The 24187-nt window shown below is 44.0% G+C and overlaps 1 protein-coding gene across 1 annotated transcript in view; it reads right to left on the reverse strand.

Annotated features, from left to right (window-relative positions):
- The window catches only part of OTUD7A (OTU deubiquitinase 7A), a 382364-nt gene that overhangs the window by 73923 nt on the left and 284254 nt on the right, over nt 1-24187 (reverse strand). The window contains exons 5-6 of the mRNA XM_064570029.1: nt 18218-18400; nt 12080-12298 (exon numbers count right to left, since the gene is read on the reverse strand). Coding sequence (XP_064426099.1) covers nt 12080-12298; nt 18218-18400 — 402 coding nt within the window. The remainder of the gene's footprint in view (nt 1-12079; nt 12299-18217; nt 18401-24187) is intronic.

A 24187-nucleotide genomic window follows, 5' to 3' on the forward strand; every position in this document is an offset into this window, starting at 1 on the left:
AAATCAAAATAAGAATATTTTTGAACTGTACTGTAACAAAAATGTTACATTTCAAAGCTCATGGAATGTGGCTAAAATAGTAACCTGAGGAAAATTAAGAATCTTAAATGCTTATAAGAGAAAAGAAGAAAGGTTAAGAATTAATGACTTAAGTATTCATCTCAAGAAGTTAGGAAAGAAACAGTAAATATACCCAAAGTAGAAGACAGTAATATAGATCAGGAGTCAGTAAATTTTGGCCTATGGTCAAATCTAGCCAGTAGTTTATTTTTATATGGACTGAAAACGAAGAATGACTTTTATGTATTTTAAAGGTGTGTGTGTGTGTGTGTGTATGACAGAGAGAGGGAGGGAGGGTGGGAGGAGTAGTTGTAGGAGAGATGAGGAGAGAGAGAATAAATATGTGATAGAGAGCTTATGTGACTGGCCAAGCCTAGAAATATCCCTCAGATATGAATGGGAAATAATGGCATTTTCAGACCAGCAAAAGTAGAGAATTCTTTGCTATCTGACCTGCACATTAAAACAAAACTAAAACCATAGCATACTAGCATGGAATAATGAGTCTAAATTTGTATGTACCTAATAACATAGCTTCAACGTATATAAAACAAAAGTTGATAGACTTGAAGGAGACATAGAGAAACCCATGATCACAGGGGAGCCTTTAATACCCCTCTTTCACTAGCTGGTAGAACAAGTAAACAAAAGCTCAGTTAAAGATAGAGAAGATCTGAACAACAAAAATCAACAAAATTGATATAATTAACATATATAAGGGGTGCCTGGGTGACTCAGTTGGTTAAGCATCCAACTCTTGGTTTCAGCTCAGGTCATGATCTCGGGGTCCTGGGATGGAGCCCTGTGTCGAGCTCTGTGCTCAGCATGGAGTCTGCTTATCTCTCTCCCTTTGCTTCTCCCCCCCTGCTTGTGCTCTCTCTCTTACTCTCTCTCTCTCTCAAGTAAATAAATAAATAAAAATCTTTGAAAAAGTTAACACATATAAAACACTATATCTGAGAAGGGCAGAATTCAATTTTTTTTCAAGTTCATAGGGAATATTTTCCAAACTTCATAAAGCAAGTCAACAAAATTTAAATGTCTGAAATCATTCATTGTATATTCTTTGAATATAGAAGAAGTAACGTTGGAAAAAGAAAACACTAAAAAATCCCATATTTTCTTAGACATTAAACAATATACTTCTAAATAATCTGTGAATCAAAGAAAAAATTGCAAGAGAAATTAGAAAATATTTTAAATTGAATGATAAAGAATAACCGATCAAAAAATTGTAATATTCAGCTAAAACACTGTATAGAGAAACACTTACTGCTTTAGAGATGTGCAGCATTATATATCACACTGCCAAAGAAAACGTAATGGCATAAGCTTCCATCTCATGAAGCCAGAAAAAAGAGTAGCATATCTAACCCAAAGGAAGAAGATGAAAGAAAAAAAACAAAGAGCAGAGATTACAGGTTACAGATTACAGAGAAACAGGAAATAAATGTACAGTAAAAAAGCCAACAGAGACCAAAATAGATTCTTTGAATAATTAGTACAATTTAGAAGTTTCTAGCAACATTATTAATGAAAATAAAAGGAAATTACTAGGCATCCACATTGGAAATGAAAAAGGAGGCATCATCAGAGATCCTGTAGACATCCATGCTGTTTTGGATCCCAAACCATCAAGACGGGATTCAACCCAGATATACTACTGATCCAAGTGAAGCAGCTAATGACACATGAGAAGGTTGGGAAAATTCCTTTGACCATAATGTATTATTTTTTCTTTTCAAATTTTTTTCAATTTTAGTTAGTTAATATGTAGTTTACTATTAATTTCAGGAGGAGAATTTGGTGATTCATCACTTACATATAATACCCAGGGCTCAACACAAGTACCCTCCTTAATACCCATCACCCAAACATCAATGACTAAAATGAAAAGACATAATATGGAGCAACCAGAACTCTAGACAGAAGAGCAAATTGGTACATCCACTGAAAACTGTTATAAAGCTTAAACGTGTAAAATCCCATGACCTAGTGATACCACTCCTAGGTACATATCTGAAGAAATATATACATATGTTCGCCAAAAAAATCTATAAGAATGTTCACAGTAGTACTGTTCGTAATGAGATACTGGAGACAACCAATGTTATGGATGAATGTATCTCCCCCAAAATTCATATGTTGGAGCCCTAATCCCTAGTAGTATTTGGAGATGGGGCCTCTGAGGAAGTAATGAAAGTTAAATGAAGTCATAAATTTGTGGCCCTGATCTGAAAGGATTAATGTCCTTATAAGAGACACCAGAGAGCTTGTTCTCTCTGTCTCTGCACATATGTACTGAGGAAAGGTTACATGAGGACACAGCCAGAAGGCAGCTGTCTACAAGCCAGAGAGTCCTCACCAAAAACCGAATTGGCTGGCAGCTTGATCTGAGACTTCTAGAATTGTGAGAAAATAAATTTCTGTTTTTTAAGCCACCTAGTTTCTGGTATTTTGTTATGGCAGCCTGGCCTAAGAAACCAAATGTCCATTAACAATATAATGGATAAATAATTTGAGATATATGTATACACTGCAATATGAGATAGTGATAGAATGAACTATAATTACACTTAATAATATGAATGAATCTCACAGGCTTAATAGTAAGTAAGTGAAAGAATCCAGAACTTCACACTTTCATGGTTCCATTTATATAAAGTTCACATAGAGGCCAAATAAATCTGTGCTGTTAGAAGTCCATTTTCTTGATCTGAATTTCTTGACAGGAGTCCTCGTTAGAATGTGTTCTGTTCTGCACTTAACTGTTTTCACACTTTTCCGTATGTGTGTTATGTTTCGATAAGGAGTCAAAAAAAAAATATATATGAAGGGGTGTTGAGCCTAGCTCTGGAGAACATCACAAGAGAGAGAGAGCTGAAAACCACTGGCACCAGAAAAGACATTTTGAAAGCAAAAGAAAACGTCCAGGGGGTGAGATTCCTGAGAGCTGGTGCTTGCTGGATGAAAGACTCTTGGAAAGCCCCAGCTTGCAAATATTTCCATTCCACATTATTTTCCCCATGAAACGCAAGAGTGTTTCTGAAATATTGAAGAGGCACCTTCAATAAACACAATACTATAAAGTCTATAAAAATAAGACTAAGTCATAAAATCACTAATACGTACTGTCACTAAAATATACTTCAACATCACATTTTTCCTATTTCTACACGAGTTATTGATAGGCTGGTGTCTCATAGATCTAGCCACCACCAATTTTATTTTGCCACTTTTTAAATCATGAAAGTTCTATTTTCTAACCATTCCTTTGACACTTTCCTCACTTTCTTTTTACTTCTAATATCTGGATTACCAAATGGAATCCCTTTTGGTGCTTTCTTTTTCCTCAGAAACAAATAAAAATGAGAACAGTGACCATACAATAGTGATAATGAATTTTTTTTGAGTGTACGAAATCTGCTCACTAGATATATCACATGAGCTTCACTGATCACTACATATTATGAAACTTTAGGATCAGTTACCACATGTCAGAATGAGGAGGGTTTGATGCAAAGATTGGGGACTGTTGTAATTTGTGGGGCCTTCTTCACTTGGCCTCCTTATCTGATGTTTCTGCTCAATGCCATCAGCAATATGACTGAGTGACTTTGCTGCTTACTTCATATTTGGCCTCTCAGAGAGCAATCCCTTAGAGATTTTCTCTTTTCTTTGTTCTTTTAAGGAAATCAAGAAATCATGCAATTATTATTTTTTTCTTTTCAAATTTTTTTTCAATTCTAGTTAGTTAATATGTAGTGTACTATTAATTTCAGGAGTAGAATTAAGTGATTCATCACTTACATATAACACCCAGTGCTCAACACAACAAGTGCCCTCCTTAACACCCATCACCCACTTAGTCCATCCCCGGCCCACCTTCCTCCATAAACCCTCAGTTTATTCTCTATCATTAAGTGTCTTTTATAGTTTGCTTCCCTTCTATTTTTTCCCCTTCCCCTATGTTCATCTGTTTTGTTTCTTAAATTCCACATATGAGTGAAATCACATGGTATTTGTCTTTCTCTGACTGACTTATTTCACTTAGCATAATACACTCAAGCTCCATTCACATCATTGCAAATGGCAAGAAAAGAAATCATGCAATTATCTGGAAAATAATTTTTCAGCAGAAAATAGCCTGAGGGAAAAGGTTACAGTTTGCAAGGTTGTAAGCAGAGCTGAGGAGGTGTCCTGGAAAGGCCAGGGGGGGCGGCACCTAGAGCCGGTTCTGATGGCTCTGCTATTTTATAGGCTGGGTGCCCACAGGTGGTTGGAGGTGCTTCTCTGAGTCTCCCCTTCCTTACCTGTAAAGTGGAAATCATAGAGCAGCTGATGGGAGATGTGGAGGTCATTAATACCAATACTGTACTTAGCACACTGTAGATACTATGCAAATACATGACGGCTGTTATTATCAAAAGCACAGTATCGTAGCGCTTACCCCACCCCATTCCAGATGACCATATCTTTCAAGAGAGCCCAGTAAGAAGGCCTGGTTTCCTCAGAGGATGCAAAAACATGCTGTTTTGGATCTGACACCATCAAGAGTGGGATTCAACCCAGATATACTACTGATCCAAGTGAAGCGGCTAATGACACATGAGAAGGTTGGGAAAATTCCTTTGACCATAATATATTCTACATGATTTAAGCTTCCATTCTGGAACTTTAAGCATAGGGGAATTGTCAGAATGCAAATAACAACACTGCATCTGTGGTAAGCAGACTTCTAAGGTGACCCTAAGATACCCACCTCCCGGGGAGGGATCCCCTTCCCTTGAGTGTGGGTGGGATTCCACTCCCATGACTAGGTTACATTTCCTGGCAATGTAAGGGGGTTTTTTTTAGAGGTAATTAGTTGACTTTTCAATTAACCTGAAAGGGAGATTATTCTGGTGGGTCCGACCTAATCAGGTGACGACCTTAAAAAAGGATATGGTGGTCAGAGACAGGAGAGAGAAGAAAGGAAGAGAGGGGAGGAGCAAGGAAGGCAGAGAAGGGGAGAGGGAGAAGAGAGGAGAGAGATCCTCTTGCTGGTCTTGAAGAAGGAACCTGGCATGTTATGAAGAGGGCCATGTAGGAAGCACCTAGGTCTCTAGAGCTGTCTCTATTTGCCAAGAGCTTCCCCTAACAAGAGCTATCAAGCAAGCTGGAACCTTAGTTACTTAGCTGCAAAGGTGGGGTCCCAGCAGCCCCAGGTTCTCCAGTGCTGGGAGGAAAAGGAGCAGGATGACCTAGAGAAAGCATGACCTTCTGATCATGAGGGACACAGTGACATTGATTTATATGCATAATCCTGAGCCTGTCACAGCAGGCCAGGTGAGGCGCCCTGCCCAGAGGTGGGGGGACAGACTGTAGCTTTTAGAAGCCTTTGGTAGGATTCCATTTTCATCCTCCAGAACCTCTAGAAGATAGATTTCTTCCATTTTTTTTTCTGTCCACTTCATGAATCCAATGTAAATAGCACCATCTCCCCCCAATTATTAAAAGCCTTCCAACATTCTCAGCAACCTGAGGCTTTATATAAAACAGGGAAAGCACCTGACATTTCAGGGGGTGGGAATGCTACCTGAAAAGGTGCTTATCTTATACAATTTAGATAATGTTCTTGCCCAGATTCTCATTCTTACCTTCCTATATGCCACCATGTTCACTTGCTAGAAAATATGTCATAGGATTGGTCACTAATGTTGCTACTAGGCCAGGCAGAGGATGCTTTGGAAACCAGCATGTGTCTTAGATATCTCATTATCCTCAAGAACTTAAAACAAATAGTGATTCAGCCCATGAACTGCTCATCTACCTCAAATGGGGCACACCATGAAGGCATACTCAATGAGCAGGATCTGGTTCGTGTCAGATCCCAAGCAGCTTTCCTCTCCTGGGGGAGAGGGGCTGCTCTCCACCTGGTGGTGGGGCATTCCGGCATCCCAGGAGAGGAGCCTCAGGGGTGTAAATTCACCAGCACGGCCAGAAGTCATCTTCCCTCTGGAAGAAATCCTGCACATCTTGAAGTTATCTTTCATCTAGAAGGAATGGCGTATACCTAGAAGTCTTTCTGGGTCTGAGAATTAATGCCATCTTAAATGGGGCATCTTCCCTTCATTCAAATTTCTTCTGGAGAATGTATCACTTTCTAAATCTCTCTGTAGCCCACATAGTTAGTCACACTTGGAAGGTAACTGAGTCATGACAAAATTTAGTATCTGGCTAGGGGGATGGAAGCCATGGCTTAGTGGCTTGATTTCAGTTGGCTTCCGGAAGTCAAGACTCTTACACAGTTGAGAACATTCCTAGGACTGTCAGTCAGATGTGACCATCCTGGGAAGATGACCCAGCTATGATAAATGCCAGTGCTTTCCAACCTCTGGAGAACCAAAAATGGCTCGATGCTATTCTAACATCTCCATCCAGACCCAGGTTGGATGCCCACGATTAAGGCGTTCTTCACACAAGTAGTCTGATTGGGAACATGGCACAAAGTTCCTATTTTTTAGCTTTGACAGAGCGGTCATTCAATCTCCTCACACAATAACTTCACTTAAGAACAGAAGACAGACACACAAACGTGGGAACTGGCACTGTGAATGGAAAAAAGCCCACAAAACCTGAGTGCCTGCAGAGAAGAAAATAGCAGGTGAACTCTGTCGAGGGAGGCTGGTGGTATTATGGGTGAGGAGCGATTAGTCACTCATTCTGCCTTTTCCAAGCAATGTTCCTGATTCATGCACGATAATGGGACCAATTAACTTGAGCTTTGTAACAGATGGTTACCACACAGTTTAAAATAAGATGTCATTTTGCTCAACACCCACGAAGAAAATAAAACGTGACAAGTCTCCAGGAGCAAGGCGAGCACATCTTGCCCTGAACGTGACCCTGTAATTCTTTTTAATATCACTGCCCTTATGGAGAGACCCCCCCACCCACGGTCACTGATCCCCCTTCTCTGGGTCTTGCCTGTGCTTCTGCAAGTCCCTCCCCCGGGACCGAAATGTTTTTCTCTGTGTCTGTCTCCCTGGCGTTTCTGTCCGGCTCCAGACCCTTTCATCCACCCGGTATTCAAGACAGAGCAGAACTGTGCTGGGGCTATGGTGGGAGCTTGCTATGAAAGCTCACCTCTCCCCAGGGATTTCTTCTCACACTGCTAACTCCTGCATCTATATCCTTAACTCGGGCCTCTCCTGACCTCCAGACTCTCATGTTCAACTGGACAGCGACGTCACAAGTCTCACCAGGATCTCTGACCTAGCCTGCCCCTCCTGACCTGTCCATCATCCCCAAACCTGCCCCTCCCCCAGAGTTCTGCATCTCCCCACGGCACTGTCATCTACCTGCATGCTAAGGAAGGGCAACATTCTTGGGGTCATGCTTGACTCAGCTCTTTCTGCCATGGCCCGCATCCAGTACATCAGCAAGTCCCGTGGGTCCACCTTCAAAGCAGATCCTGCTTCAGTATCTAGCTTCTTCTTGTGACTTCCACTGCTACCCCCAGGGCGCTGGCTACCCCACCTCCCCTGAACTAAAGCAGCTACCTCCTCCTTGCTCTTCCTGCTTCTTCTCTTGCCCCCTTAGACTCCATTCTCAACAGAGCACAAGAATGCATCAAATGCGAATCTAAACATGTCACTCCCCTGTTCAAAATCCTCCTGGGACTGCACCTCTGACCTACAGTTAGTCCCCAGGGCTTACAATGGTTCCTTGGGCCCCTGGCTACCATTCTCTTGCCTTCCTTTCCAACTCCTCCAACCCCTGTTCCATCTGCTCCCATGCCTGGCCTTCCTTATGTAGTGTGCAAGCCTTTGAGGCCAAGCCCCTTCTGCTGGGAACACCAGAGCCGGATGTCTCCATCCCTCCTCCCTGCCCTCCAGAGGCCTGCCTTAGTCTCCCTCCCTTCTCCTCATACCCCCCTACCTTGCTTCCTACCCCTTCCACAACGGTCCTCACCGCCTCACTTCACGTTTATGGTCTCCCTTTTATCGTCTTTCTTCCCTACTAGAATTTAATCTCTGCAAGTGCAGGAATTTCACCTGTGTTGTTTAGAGTCATGGCCCCAGCACCTCCAATGAGCTGTTTCATGGGAGCACAGGGTTGTGTTGGGTGAACTGGTCTTGGTTTGGCAGCTCTCACACATCTCTGACTCGAAATGTAAAAAAGTGAGGCTCAAGAAGGCCAAGTAATGTGGCCAAGTTCTCCCACCTGACCTGGGACTTGGCCACGTTGGGCTGATTCAGAAGCCTTTAGAACATCTGCACATCCCACCACTTCCCTGGCAGATCTGCTTCAATCTGACTATCCTTCCATGGAGCCGAGACTCAACACCACAAGTCAAGGGGGTGCCTAAATATTTTTTGACATCTGTATTTCAATTTCTCAGGTATGCAGTAACTACTATATTACACAGACATGCCTCTGCCCTTTGGGTTCACAGGCTCGCTGAAGCATCACACACCATCTTGCCCACAGTGGTGGGCTTCTGGACAAGGTACCAATGCTTACTCCTCAGGCCTAGAGACCCATGATCTTGGAGTCTTCTTACACGTAAGTGAAGCAAGATAATCCGATGGAGAAATTTATGGTTTCTTGTATTTTCCATGGCAGGTAATCATTAAAGAATGAAAGGCATTTTTCCTTCATCTCTCAGGTCAGCACTTGTATGTACTGAAGACCTGTCTTTTTGTTGCTTGCAAGATTGTCATGGGGTAGGAGGAAGTAGGTTGTACCCTGCAGGGATTTAAGGCCTGGGAGAATGGTACTGTGGGTTCTGTGGGAGGTGAGGACCGGCACCCCACTCAATACAGAGGCCCCTCAAATAGATGGGCTGCCCTATGCCTTAGCAGGCACTGAGAGGTAGAGCCAAGCCCCTGTGATGGACCAGGGGCAAAACTGAATGAAGGTCAATTTATGCCCAATTTTCTGGACCACATAAACCCCGGTTCCCGCAGAGTCCCAAGGGCAGGGAAAGCACCCCCCACCCTGAGACTCTGTGACAGAGATGATATTTCCTTCCCAAGACAGCTAGAATTATGCCTCGAGCAAGTGGATTTTTTTGGACATCTATATCAATCTCCCATGTATATAGTAGATGTACAACACATGTATATCAACAGCTTATCCACAACTGTCCTGAGCATTAAATTACTACAAGGAGGAATTTGCACTTTATACCTGGCAATACTGAGCAGCTTTCTCAAATCGCTGTTTCATGGTAGAGCTCCATCTTCCCCATGGACACTAACAGTGGTGCCTGAACAACAGGAGCACAGCCTGGGTGGGAGAGAATAAGTCTGCCTCCTAGTGGGCCATGCTCATCACCCAGATGGGTTGGGGGGCCATCTGGGGCTCACCTGACATGAGCCAAGGTCCTCACCAGAATCCGGGCACAGAAAGGGCCTGAGGGATGATCTAGTCCACACCCCTGCTTGGAAGGTGAAGAAAGAAGTCAACAGAATTCATATGGATGGCAGGCTGGGGTCAATTCTATGCTAAGGAAATGAACACATTTATTCTTTATGCCTACATTGTTTTTCAGTTTCTCATTTCCCTGTGCTAGGCAGAGCCCTGATGTTCAGGCTCTTGCTGCTCCAGGGGCATTTTCCCAAAAGGGGGGGGCGGGGGGGGCAGCCAACCAGCCTCCCCAAGGCTTCTTGCAGCATGGATGGGGTGCCTTCCCAGTGCTGGGTGGGGATCCCTGCTGCCTGTTCTCTCCATCCTCTTGGCATGTGACAGAAACAGTGTTGAATTTAGCGTCTTCACTTGGTTAAGTTTGGGTTCTTAAAAGGTGCTTTCCAAGGCTGGATGGTTGGAGTACAATAGTACCCTTTTAAAATACAAATCCAGAAGGTAAGATGTAAGTGATAAAAATGTAACATATGGAGAAATAACAGAAAAGACATTACAAAGAAGTAAAGGATTTTGCTAAGCATGGCAGGGTCGAAGGAGGGAGCTCTCCCGGTGCCAGAGGGGGGCGCTGCGCCCTTTACCAGGACTCCACCTTCAAAGGAAGCAGCCACCATTACTGGTGCTACCAGCCATTGTCGGGACCTAAGGTTATAAAGTCCCAGCTGGGTAGCAGTCGAGAGAAATTAGCTCACGAAACGCTTTTCTTTCTTAATCTATACCAATTCCCACTTCTGTATGAAGAGTGAACCCTTTGTTTAAAATCTCGTATCTGAATTATTCACATAGAAGCATCTTTAAAAGAGCCAGCCTCCATAGTGAGTGGTTTAGGATTATTGCTAATCCAGGTGAACTGTTTTGTGACTGTTGATCAGTCAGTGACCGTGAGAGAAGACAGAGCAGGGCTGTGGGTGTCAGTCTTTGGGTTGCTTTTGACAGCTTTGTAGCAGCTGAGGAAACAAGTCATCTGCAGTCACAACATCACATTCAGTGAGTTACTGGGAGTGCGGACCCTGTTCTCAAACCAAGCATCCCATGGGTGAGGCTCCCCTGAGTCCTGTGGCTGAGACCAATCACCAGGATGCGCAGCACTAATAAGGCCCCACTAACCACCATCCCTTCCTTTGTCTGTGTGAATTCTGTGCTTTCCTTCTTGGAGCAGGTGGATGAAGATGTTTCCTGGATTGTTCTACAAGAAATGGAAGGAAGCCAAGTATACACAGAAGCTTGGATCTGGTGAAAACACCCAAGTGTCAACTTCCTAGATGCTTCCCATTTGCCCTGCAGATCTGTGCTCTCTCTACTCTGCACCCCCAGGCCGACCTGCACGGACCCCAGCAATGGCCTCTCTGCTCTCTGCCCTTCTGCTGGTGAGAGGCACTGGTCAGAGCCTGGATGGTGGAAGAAGGTGGTTGGAATATTTATTTTTTCAGAATCTCTTCTCCTAGAAGGCACACCTTTTATAAGTAGCTTTCTCCATCAGCTACTCTCACTGTTTGCCTCTTTGCTACCAGGACTGGTAGGAGATGACTGGTCCTTCTGCCAATGTTAAGATTGTACCAACTACAGACCCTTCTCTTCAGTCTTCTGCAACACTCCAAAGGCTTGGGCATTTTCAGTTGTGTCTTGGTGAAGAGCTGAGATAAGCCTGATTCCCTGACAGAGCAGAACTAGTTGACTGAAGGCCTGAACACACCGTCTCTTCACCATGCTCAGTCAGAGGCTCCCCTTCCTGTTCCCCTGGGAGGTGCCACAAAGGAGCACCTCCAGGTGCCAGGCCTTTGAAGGGCATAGAAGTCTTCTGGACGCATGTCCAAGAAGCCCCTGAACATGTGATTTTGCAAAGATATATAATGAAAATGGTTATGAGTAAGATAGGATATTTGCTCTGTCTCAGGAAGAACCTACATCTGCTTTAGGCATTTGTTTTGAACTAATTATTTTGTCCTGGGGAACTCCAAAGAAGACAAGTCTGGCTTGCTCCCCAGATCTCTTCCTCATTGGGATGTCAGAAGACACGCCAAGAAAAAGGGAGAGAGTGAAGTCAGGGTTTGTGTCTCTTCAACCTGGAGGCCGGGAAGGCTGGGAGGGCAGGAGATGGCAGCCACACAAGGCACGTGCCATTTCATACTCAAATAGCTTCACCGGGCCACCACCTGTCTTCCCATCTTTGCAGGAAAACAGAAGCTCAGGGAGGTTACTAACTTGCTCATGTCCATAGGAAGTGACGGTCTCCTATTTTTCTCAAAGCCCATGGTCTTGCCTTTCATTCAACACCCACGGGAGGGTTAGATGGAAACAGGAGAAAAGTAAGGCAAAACCACAGAGAGTCCTCTTTAGAGGGGGCTGGCCTAGGCAGGTTGGGTCTGGGAACAAAGGGAAAACTCAAGAGGTCTCAGCACCACACTGTCATCCACCCCTATTGGCCGGTGCTGGGCTGGAGCAGAGCTTGTCTGCAGAGCAGGGGGTCTGCTGCAAGTACCTAGAGTCTGAATTGAAAACACTTGAGTCAGACAACATGCCTCTCCCTTGCTCCCTGATCTAAGTCAGGCCAGCCTCGCTTGCTCCCTGAGCCCAGGCAACATGGGCCTGCCGGGGGCCAGCCACTCACCTGCCTGCTCCAAAGCCACCATGGTCGCCTGCTCAATCAAGTCCCGTTCGATGAAGCTCCTGAAGTCTTCGCTGTACACGCTCAGATCTGGCAGCTGGAATGTGTAGATGGGCATCTCCAGGGGGAACTGCTCATTGTTGCACTCACTCGCCACGTGGGACCGGGCCAGGGAGACGATTGCCGAGCTGGCGTGGGAAATCCCCCGGGAGAGTCGCTTTTCTGCAGGGGGGGACGGGGGGGACAACCACAGGAACTGAGTGGGGTGGGTGTGGGGCTCTGCGAGCATGCATGCACACACACACGTGCACGCACAAAGACGCTCCCACACGTGTCCACACGCACACACACACTCGCCCGCACGCCTGTCATTCTTCCTGCAGGCCTCCCTGCTGCTGAGCTAACATTACCACCAACTGGCATATGGCACTTACTCACTCTGAGTCGTGAAACCATTCAGAAAGAGGCGAGCTGCAGGTCTACTACGCAAGTACACAGCAGCATCACGGAAGATCACCAGTCTTGCTTTTTTGGGTCTTAAGTTACATCTAACTCAGTTCAGCAGAGCTGCCCTGGGCTCGGCTGAAGGCCACAAGCCACACTGCTTTGTTTTACATATTCATATACTTAAAGCAAGAAGCAATTGGTTCAGGCTTTCCCCATGTGGCTTGGGTTGTAAGAGAGGTTACTTTACTAAAGGGACTCTGATAAACATATCCCACGTGACGATGATGCCCCAAATACAAACATACAAAACCATCACATCTGCTTCTCTCTTTTTTTTAAAGGTTATATTTATTTCAGAGAGAGTGCACACATGAGAGGGAGAGAGAGAGTGCGTATGAACAGAGGGGAGCAGCAGAAGGAGAAGCAGGCTCCCCGCTGAGCAGGGAGCCCATGCGGGGCTCGATCCCAGGATTCTGGGATCATGACCTGAGCTGAAGGCAGATGCTTAACCAACTGAGCCACACAGGAGCCCCTGTTTCTCTTCTCAGTTTGCCATTGACACAGCACTCAGAAGGTGCCCGTCTACTCTGGTCTTATTCTGCCTGGAGTTTCCAGCCGAAGGGTGAGAAGTTTAGTGAAGAATTCCTCTGATGTACCTAATGTTGCCCCGTGAAGAAAATCATGTGATCTCAACGCCACAGCAAAAATACAGATGTCTTTGTTCTCTTGGCACTGAAACATACTTGGTTTTTTAAGCCCTGCTCTTAATAGCTAACATTTACCATAGTAGAAGAAGTCTTAAATACACGATGTTAGGGGGACACTTTCTTTTTGCAATCAATATTTGTAATAATGGAGAATTCTTCTAGCAAGGCAGAACTTCTCTTTCAATTTGCTCAGGAAAACAAAATTCAAACTAGTGTTTGAATGAGTGTTGTCTAAGTCCTGTGGCAAATTCATAAGTGTATCCACTCAGGTCATGAGGACTGACACTTCATTTCAGATTAGCCTGCACACTGATCAGGCTCTGCGCATAAGCTGATGCCACGCTGAAGCATATCTCTGCCCACCTGAGCTCACAGAAAACCCACGCTCGTGCCTTCATCCGGAAGGAGAGCTCCCTACTTCCCCACGTGCAAGAGCAGTGGACAGAAATGTCATTAAAGTCATTTTGCTACAGCAGACTAAAAACAAGAGGCTTTTGATCCTGGGGTAAGTTGGTTTTAAATTTAAAGTTAATTCTCAGAAGCCTCAAGTATCTGGGCATTAAACTGAGTGGTTGAGTCCCGCAGAGTATTTTTAAAATGAGTAGTTTTGATTCATCTTCAGTTGGATTCTGAGACCATGATGTCTAGTTATTTTGTATTTGGAGGAAAGGCAAAGAGAAGTTAAACCACACCGGCCATGAGAAAGAAGAGACATGGAGCACATAGGGCCTGGCTTGTCTACCACTGGGGATGGCCCTGTTGCTTCCTGCACTTGGTCCACATTCTCGAGAGTGGGAGCAGAGGAGACTCCAAGTCCTTCTGCCATGTTCTCCAGGTCTCACAAGCCATGCTGATGTCTCACCTCTTGCTGCAGACTACTGTTTCTGTATCTGCGAAAGTAGGAACTGCCTCACCCTTGGGACCCGATGGAGATGGACATCAGACATTCTTTAACACCCAAGGTGCTACATGACCCCACAATCCACTGGGCAGACTCACGATGCTGCTCTCAACAGCTGGAATCTGATGGGCAGGGTCATCCATACTCTTTCATGGCTTATCATTCAGTACCTCTTTGTCAATTGATGAGATGCTATTAGGACCTTAGGAACACTGTGATTCATAGTATAATATGATGCTATTAAGCAGTTCCAAATATTAAATATTTGGAGTCTGAATGAAAAAGGCTTTTGGGGGGTGCCTGGGTGACTCAGTCAGTTGAGTGTCCGACTCTTGCTTTTGGCTCAGGTCATGATCTCAGGGTCCTGGGATTGAGCCCCTCGTTGGGCTCCTCAGTCAGAGGGGAGCCTGCTTGAGGATTCTTTCTCTCCCTCTCCCTCTGCCCCTCCCTCTGCTCACTCTCTCTCTAAAATAAATAAATAAATCTTAAAAAAAGAAAAAGTCTTCCCCACCACCACCTCCATGAATGCATATATGTAATCACACACAGATACACACACACATTGATTTTTTAAACACGAACTCAGTGATCCTTCTTTTAGAGGTATAAATGAATTGTTTTACAGGAATGACCATGTTCAGAGTTATGCCCCAGAGAAATACAGATATTAAAGAAAAACACAGTGAGAGGACGCACAGAATTCTGCAACTATTGACAAAACCAACTCAAATTGATCTGTGATTCAGGCCAGGGGAGGTGTTTTAACTATATTTTCTTATTTTCTGTATTCTTGATGCTCTGGCATCTGGGGTATCCCTGACTGGGGAGAGGCTTTTCTTACTAGGAATAGCTAATTCGGAGAGCAAATGACTCATAGGAAAGGAGCATGCCTTTCTTATGCAAACCAACCAATCCAGAGCCCATACTCTGAACCACCTCTTCTATCTGGTTCTTACACTCCAGCAAGCAATATGTCTCTGCACCCCAGGGCAAGGTACAAGACCACCAGAGATAGCTCCTAAACTCCAGAGAGCCTGCTGAAATTATTCAATCTTGGCAATCCTAAATCTGTTTACCCTGCCTTGCCTTTTCCAAGGAAATCAAAATAAAACTCATGCCCGTATTTTTCCTCTCCATCCCTTCTGCCTCCTGACCAACCTTGGTGCTTCCGCATGTGGTCCTGCATAGTGTGCCATGTCACCTGCTTTTAGGGAACTGTGAGTCTAACAGCTTCCTTCATGATATTCTTTTCCATGTTTGCCTATCTTATCCTATCTGATTAAAACAAATCCTAGGTATTTTAAAAACAAGTGTACAAACCTTTTCTGAAAGGGACAGAGTAAGTACTTTAGGCTTTGTAAACCAAAGCCTTAGCCAATGCATAAATGAATGGGCATTGAGGGTGTTTCAATAAAAACTTTATTTAAAAAACAGACAGTAGCCAGAGTTGGCTCATGGGCCATTGCTTGCTGACCCCTAATTTATAATATGGAGACATTCATTTTCCCTGTTAGTGCATGCACTATGATTTCAAGAACTCAAGTAAAGGATACATATATCTAATTCAGAAACTATAATTTCTAATTTTTAAAAAGTACATAGGATTGTTCAAAAAACTCAATTAATGGAATTATGTGACAGACTTATTTTTTTCAGTCACATTTATCAGGCTCTGAATCCATCAACCTCTCTGGAAGCAGAGAGGAGGGTCCTTCTAGCCTCCTCAGTGGAAGGATAGAATAATGGGTTGGTTGGTTTGCTGCCAGTCAAAAACAGCAGGGGCAGCCATATATACATACATATTTAGAAAACCCAAGATATTCTCTTAGAAAAAATGATTAATATTATAAGAGAATTTCTGTAAATTACTGCATAAAACATAAATATGGAAAAAGTAAGTCGCTTTTCTCTATGTCTAAAATCTTAGAATCTGACTAAATGGAGAGGCATATTTAATGTTCTTGAGTGGGAAAACAATATTACAATATGCCAATTATTCTTAAAATAAAAATTCAATCCAATTCCAACCAGAATTCCAAGCTTAAGTTTTATATGGCAGAATAAAACCTCCAAAAATAGTGAAAAACTTTTGGAAAAGACTATCAGTGAAAGGAGTTGCCTTAACAGAAAGTATAGCATACAAACTACCAGAGTTGAGGTAACAGGATGGGTGACCGCACGGATTGACAGAGTCTGGAAACAGATCCAAATATATTTGGGAATTTAATATATGGCAACATTGGCATTTCAGTTCAGTGGGTAAGGAATGTTTTATTCAATAAATGTGCTAGAGTAACTCACTCTTGATCCAGAAGAAAGCAAGACTAGATTCTTCCTTATTACTTGTAAAAATTTCAAATCAATCAAAAGACCTAAGAACATGAACGCTGTGAATTGTGCAAGACTGTTGAATCTCAGATCTGTACCTCTGAAACAAATAATGCAATATATGTTAAGAAAACAAAAAAAGAAGAAGAAGAAGGTAGCGGGAGGGGAAGAATGAAGCGGGGGAAATCGGAGGGGTAGACGAACCATGAGAGACGATGGACTCTGAAAAACAAACAGGGTTCTAGAGGGGAGGGGGGTGGGAGGATGGGTTAGCCTGGTGGTGGGTATTTAGGAGGGCACATTCTGCATGGAGCACTGGGTGTTGTGCACAAACAATGAATCATGGAACACTTCATCTAAAACTAATGTTGTAATGTAAGGGGATTAACATAAGAATAAAAAAATTTAAAAAAAAAAAGACCTAAGAACAAAATTTTAAAAGAATATAGGAACATATTTCAGTAACTACTCCAGGAGGCCTTCTAAAGCGAAAGAGGACACCTCTCAGCCATGAATGCACAGTGATATAAACATTTTGTGTGGCAGAATATTCTGTAAACAAAGTCATAAAGCAAATGATATACCGGGAAAGACATACACATATAAAAATATATGTTCCTAGTCTTAATCACAGAGGATGCTACACGTTGATCAGAAAACTGAAAACAAATCAATAGAAAAATGGGCAAAGTATGGGAACAGGCATGTTGCAGAAGGGGAAATCCAACTGGCTAACAAACAAATGACAAGATGAAAGTTAAAACAAGACACCCTTTTCCACCCTTCACAGCAGAAAAGCAATGTAAAGCCGTTACAAAAACGTCCAGTGCTGGCAAGAGTGGAGGGAGATACCTCATTTCACACATTGCAAGCAGAAATACGTCTGGGAAAAAAGTCCCGAAGTTATTGAATTAAACATACACAGGTACCCGCACAGCAAATCCACTTTGGGAACACTGACCTAGAGAAATAAAAGCACTAGTATCTAAGATCACAGGCATACAGTTGTTTATTTTAGCCTTGCTAGTGGTATCGAAAACAAGCGAAACAAAAAAACCCAAGAAAAACCAGAATAACCATTAATACAGGAGTGGTTTAAAAATCATTGTAGGCTGTGGAATAAAATATTGAGCCTCTACTCGTGATTTACTGTTCAGTGAAACAAGTGCTCTGAGAAGCATTATATGCATTTGACCCTGATGCATTTTGAAAGAGCCCAGGGAAAGCAAGGAGGAGACAGACGAGGATGTAATCGTTGGTTATTACATCAGTGAGATCTAGGATGGGTGGGGAAGAAAATGCTGAAGTTCTCTCTATGTATCTTTGTACTGTTTCTTTCATCACGATAAACACATCTGACTTCTGTAATTAAGAAAAAGAATAGAGAAAATGGAGCCCGCGGGGCAGTGAGCTGATGGTGAACAGATCTGGGGACCTGGTGGGAAGTAAGTGAAGGGACTAGAGGTGTTTGGCTTGGAGAGACCAGGGCTCCAGGAGGAGAGCTGGCCTTTAATCACGTGGGGTCCTGGGGGAACTGGACTCCTCCTCCTGCTTTTTGGAGGCAGAGGGAGGAGCCGGAAATGGAAGCTGCAGTGCACGTTTCAGCTTGATGTGCGTGGAGAGCCCGATGTGTCCGCAGCCCAGGAGAGGTGATGACCTTGCCGTTCTTTGCACCCTCCACGCCCCCCACCCCGCTACCCCATGCAAGCCATGGCACTCTGGGGAAGCTGTTCCTGGCCTCAGCCCCTCACCAGGTACCTTGGGCAATGTCGTCCTGTCTCTGCAGGCAGGGCCGCTCCACCTTGTGGCTGGGCTGGGGCGGCTCTCGCTCTGGCTGCTTGGGGCACCTGCCCTCGTTGAACACATGCGGCAGGTTGGCTGTGTGCACTTGTCGGAGCTGCTCATAGTCACTCAGAGCGGCAGTCAGGTCCCAGTTTTTGCCTATGGCCAAGAAATGACAATATTAAGGATCTCACTGTAGGAAAAAAACTGCAAGAAGGGTTCCTCATCAGCACGTTGACGAATGAACTTTCCACCAGCAATGCTCGTTTTTTTCAGAGGGGTAAAGTGGCCTGATGTGTAAGTAGAAGTTCACACCTGCGACCGACGTCCATCTGAAATACGTGACTCTATTTACTCTCATCGCCTTTAGATTCATGCACACACATGTCAAAACATTCTATTCCTAATTATCATGCCTTCCTCCACCCCTTTGGAAAATTAAGCTGTAGAGCTTACTCTCTGAGAGAAGCAAAATATAAACTAAATTAAAAAAATCAATAAAAAGAATCCCCAAATTTTCTTTAGGCTTTTGCTTCCAGTTTTACTTCTCTTTTTAAGCTTAATACGGGAAAAGCAGAAGCTTGGGACGTATTCTCTGTGTAAAGCCTCAGTGGGAGGCAGACTTCAGATCTCTGACCTTGAACTGGGGGAGATGCAAGCCGAGACTGGGGTCCTGGCCTGGGACAACTCTAAGCAGGGCCCCTGCGCACGGAGATGGGTGCCGGGTGTTGAAGGGGACTCCTTGCAACCCGAGGGGGAGCTGTTGGGGGGGCTGGAGCTCTGTGGGGCTCTAATTCGGAGTCTGAGTCAATGGCCTTCTGATGGACCCACGGAGGCATTGCACACTGCATTCGATTCATCAGGCATCATGAGCTTTTTACAGACAAAGAATAAAAAGCCTAGCTTTCATTTTAAAGAGCAAATAAAATCTTATCCTTTCCTGGTTAACTTCGAAGTGCAGGTATTAACCGTATTGACCTAATTATATGCCGAATTATGTTGTATATACAGTATCATGAGGCTTTGAGCGTATAAAATAATATTGGGACATCCTTTTTTTTTCCCCTTCCACTTCTAGTGCAGAATTGGTACTATCAATCATCATATGGCCCTTGGTAATTTAATCACATGTTTTTTTTTTCTCCATAGTCAGCTAACAAAGATGCAATAGTTGCATCTTTGTACCATCTTAGTGGGTAAGAAAAGCAAACTAATCTATCTGGGTCACACAGCAGAAAAAAAACGGTAGGAGCTGGTGTTTTTGTAAGTGATAATAAACAGGGGGTATTGGTGTAATGCAGCTGACTATTGTTAGTAGCAAAAGTGGAGGGTGGTGGTCGTGGCCATGGGGCTGGGGTACTGGCCATGACAGGGCTGGTTTTGGGAAAGGAAACTGAAGCAGAAATGTCAGAACACACTCTCGCTCTTACACGGGACTAACAATCACAGTGTACACATCCTACCTACATGACCAAAACCTGGCATTTTCAAGTCTAGTTGTAGTGACTATCAAAGGAGCATTAATGTTCCAGGAAGACAAAGATAAGTCCCTGCCTTCAGGGAAATGATGCCTTAGCAGGGGTGATGACCTGAGTGGGCACCCTGCTCTAAGGCATGGCTGGTAGGGGGCAAATGCCCAAGGGAGGGTCAAACCTGTATGGAGGAGGAAGGTCAAGGAGAGGAGAGGTGGAGGAGGAGCATTCCTGATGCCAGTTCCTATCACAAAATGCAGACATTCCAGCATGGATGTGTGTATTAGCAGTAATATCAGCATGACGAATTCTGGTTGTGAAGAGGGATGGGAGAGCAGGGAAGCAGCGCACGTGGAGCCTCTGAGGAGCTCCAGGTGCAGCCAGGGGTGTCATCCTCCCCAGGCCCCAACAGGACACAGGAACTATTCTGCCATTTCACAAATAGAAAGTGACGCGTAGTCTGATTACAGCATTTACCCGCAGTTCCTCATTTGATATATCACGGTGTTTGCATGTGGACCCTCCAATCTGTTTTTTTCCCGCTGAGCTGCATCTCCCATGCAGGGCTGCCCTGCACAAAAATCTGGTCCTGGCAGGGCCGTGGACCCTAATCCTGCTTGCGGGGCACTGTTATGGGGAGCCAGCCCACTCCCGCCCTACTGTGCTTCTTCCGCCCAGTGGAAAGAGTCTTTCCTGCTGCTTCTGCCTGTTCCCTACCCTTCCCAGAGCCCCCCATCCACGGTTCCCACTACAAGGCATTTGGGCCCAAGTGGGAGAGCAGGCCTCGAGTTATGTGTAGCTCCAGTAGGCCAGGCTGCAGCCTCATCCTGCAGGACAAGGGTGTGTTCCCATTGCATGCATCTGTTAGAGGATCAACTCAGACCACACTGACAAGGCAGGTGTCCCACCATCGGTGAAGGACCGTACATTCTGCTTTTCTCCCCAGTGACTTCTCACTGCTGATCTTCTGGCTTGCTCATGCCTTCTCTGCATTCTCCTATTGCTGCCTCATACTCACGCTCACTTAGCTATGCACCTGACCTGTATTCTTTTTTTTTTTTTTTTAAGATTTTACTTATTTATCTGAGAGAGAGAGAATGAGAGAGAGAGCATGAGACGGGGGAGGGTCAGAGGGAGAAGCAGACTCCCCGCCGAGCAGGGAGCCCGATGCGGGACTCGATCCCGGGACTCCAGGATCATGACCTGAGCCGAAGGCAGTCGCTTAACCAACTGAGCCACCCAGGCGCCCCCTGACCTGTATTCTTAACCAGTGAGCATCCTGGTTCTAATTGTGCTGCACCTCGTCACAGAGATTCAATCAATGTTAAGTGAGAATGAAAATGGAAGGAGGAGGGGCGGCGGCACTGTCCACAAAAGCCTAGCTCCCACATGCTCCCTTCAAAGATTTTAAAGAATTCCTCAAGGAGTCAGTACTTCAGTGTCCATGCACGTGGAAAGATTGCTGATGTGGGAAGAAAACAAGGCAGACGACAGACACATTCATCAATCGTTTAGAGAGTCAGAGCCCCTCAAGATATGCTTCCCACTCTGTACAATTCCCCAGATGGCAGCTCAGGAAAACCAGGATTGTAAATGGTGATTTATAGACACGTGGACCAGGGAGGCCTCAGTAGTTAGCTTGGCATCGGTGGGTTGTACAGGTTGTATCTAAATACAGGAAATCTAGGGGATAGGGATGGGGTGGGTCCCCGGTGGCCTGGAAGTAGGGTTTGGTGGTCAGAGATCACATGCATCAAGCTCCCCTTTCTTCTTTTCCGTTCCAAGTCTCCAAGAGTCCTAACTAATGTCACCCAGAGTCAGGATGAGCAGGAAGGGCCCAGAGGCCCACCATGACCTCACCACCACAATGGATGGGCCAAAGCCCAGATGGAATCGATAGGCTGAGTGATCATGGTGGCCATGGGCTGTGTGTGTCCCTGAAGCCAGGACACTCATTTCGAGGAAGGAATTGGTCCAATGGAACAGTCAGGAACACAGGCTTTGGGGCCTGGGTCCAGCCCTGGCTCCACCTTGTAGCTATTTCTGTGACAGTGAACATGGCATTTTACCATGCGAAACCTCAGATTACTTTTCTGTACAACTGGGGAGACTAAAATCCATCTAATGGGAATTCTTAGGAATGTTAAGTGAGACTAGGAGGTAATGTCTGTAAAGTTCTTAGCACATGGTCCTTAGTGTTATGATCATTCATTACAAATTTCTGCTATATCTAACTTCTATCACTTGTGATTGAAATCCAGTTAGTAAGTGGCAACTGAGATTCAAATCCAAGTCTGTTTGATTAAAACCCAAGCTTTTGAGGCTATAGTTCCCTCGAACCTGGTCTTGTTTAGGGCATCACCACTTATGGTTATGTACTACCTTTCAGATCTCTTTCCTGCCTTGACCATCATGACCCTTGTCTTCTTCTCTTGCATCCCTCACTCTCCATCCCCACTCTTGCCAATGTTTTCAGCTGCTGGGTCCTTAACTCTCTTCCCCATGCACTTACCTGTTCCATGTGAAATTCTTATTCAGGTATCACTAAGTCCATCTCTGAAACACAGCAGGCCATTAGGCCCATGGGAAAACAGCAGAAGGCTTCACTAGGACAGGGACATTTAACAGTCCTTTTTATCCTACACTCTGAATACTCCATGTCCCCTTTTCTGGCTGCTTGCCTTTTCTTGCCCTTAAAACACCTGGGTTCCCCCCATTTTTATTCTTTCTTTTCTTCTCTTAATTTATATCCTCTTTTTGAAGATCAAGACCATCTCTATGTGAATAATATTAAATCTGGTTATAATTTGTACCCTAAGCTTCAAGGCCAAATATCTAACTCTGGCAGAAGCTAGTTGACTATCCAATTTCTAGTCTCCTCTAATTCTTTCTGCACAGAATGCTGATTTATTTGAGATTGCAATTCACACAGCTAGAAATACTCATTTTTCTCCTTTAGCCAACCTGAGATCTTCAAAATATGTTTCTGTTGTTCTATCTCTCTGTGCTTACTTTGTTTCTTCTTCTGGCAATATTTCCTCCAGGCAGCAAAACAGTATGACTATATGAAAGAAGACCTCAACCCAGGGAATAAGGAAGCTGCCTGTTAATTTTTTTCTTTTTGGCTATGCCTCAATTTGTGCTTATCACAATACAGTAGGTTTTCGGATTCCTAACAAGCACAGGTTTTGTGGTAAGTACCAAAACCTCTTGTATAGTTTACCAATGAAATATTCTGTGCTTTAAACTTCTAATTCATTTGATTTACTCTTAAGAGGAACATCAAATGAGGTCAGAGCTCAAGTTAAATTTAACATATGCATTTTGGCTCTCAGTGAGGTGTATGCTGCTTTAATTTAGCACAAAAGTATCACATTAATTCAGGGAAACTATAAAGCAGAGACACATAAGCTCAAAGGAAGATGTGAAACAGGAACTGACTAAACTCAGGGGGAGAAGCAAAAAAGAGTCAAAAATCCTTTCTGAAATGAAGTTAAATTATAAGGGAGCAAAGAAAAAGACCACAGACAGGACCATAAAAATGAAAAATAGGGTTGGCTCAGTTGGTTAAGTGGCCGACTCTTGATTTTGGGTCAGGTCATGATCTCAGGGTCATGGGATCGAGTCCCATGTGGGGCTTCACACACACAGTCTGCTTGAGGATTCTCTCCCTCTCCCTCTGGCCCTCCCCATACTTGTGCTCTCTTTCTCTAAAATCAATCAATCAGGACTCTGAGAAACAAACTGAGGGTTCTAGAGGGGAGGGGGTGGGGCAATGGGTTAGCCTGGTGATGGGTATTAAAGAGGGCATGTACTGAATGGAGCACTGGGTGTTATACCCAAACAATGAATCATGGAACACTACACCAAAAACTAATGATGTAATGTATGGTGATTAACATAACATAAAAAAAAACTAATGATGTATGGTGATTAACATAACATAATAAAACAAAAGGAGAAAAAAATAAAATCAATCAATCTTTACAAAAAAATGAAAAGCAAAGTGGAAAAAGTGAAACAAAAAATAAAAGCTTACAGAGAAATGGTAAATATAGAATATAGGGAAAGACATACAACATACACATAACTGGAGCCTAAAATATGAAATCTAAAATAATGGAAAAGAAAAAAGAATTTAAAAACTATTTTAACAAAGCAAACTTCTGATACAAAGATTTGATTCTATATATTGAAAGGGCACACTGCATAAAACGAAGTTGTCTTAGTTTAATCAATACCAAGATAGATCCTTATAAAATTATTGTCTTAAAGATAAAGAGAATTCTTTGAATATTTAAGCAAAAAATGAGGAATATCAGGCTGGTAACATACTTCTTGGCAGCCACATTCAATGTCTGAAGTCAGTGGGGTCACATCTACAAGATACTGAAAGAGAGAAAGAAGTGTGGGCTAAAAAATCTTTATGCCCATCGAGGCTATCCTTGCATGTATAAAGGCTGCAGACAAACCA

The sequence above is a fragment of the Mirounga angustirostris genome, unplaced genomic scaffold (assembly GCF_029215605.1).
Source record: "Mirounga angustirostris isolate CCGP_5_RB_7025 unplaced genomic scaffold, mMirAng1.0.hap1 SCAF_9, whole genome shotgun sequence".
Lineage (NCBI taxonomy): Eukaryota > Metazoa > Chordata > Mammalia > Carnivora > Phocidae > Mirounga > Mirounga angustirostris.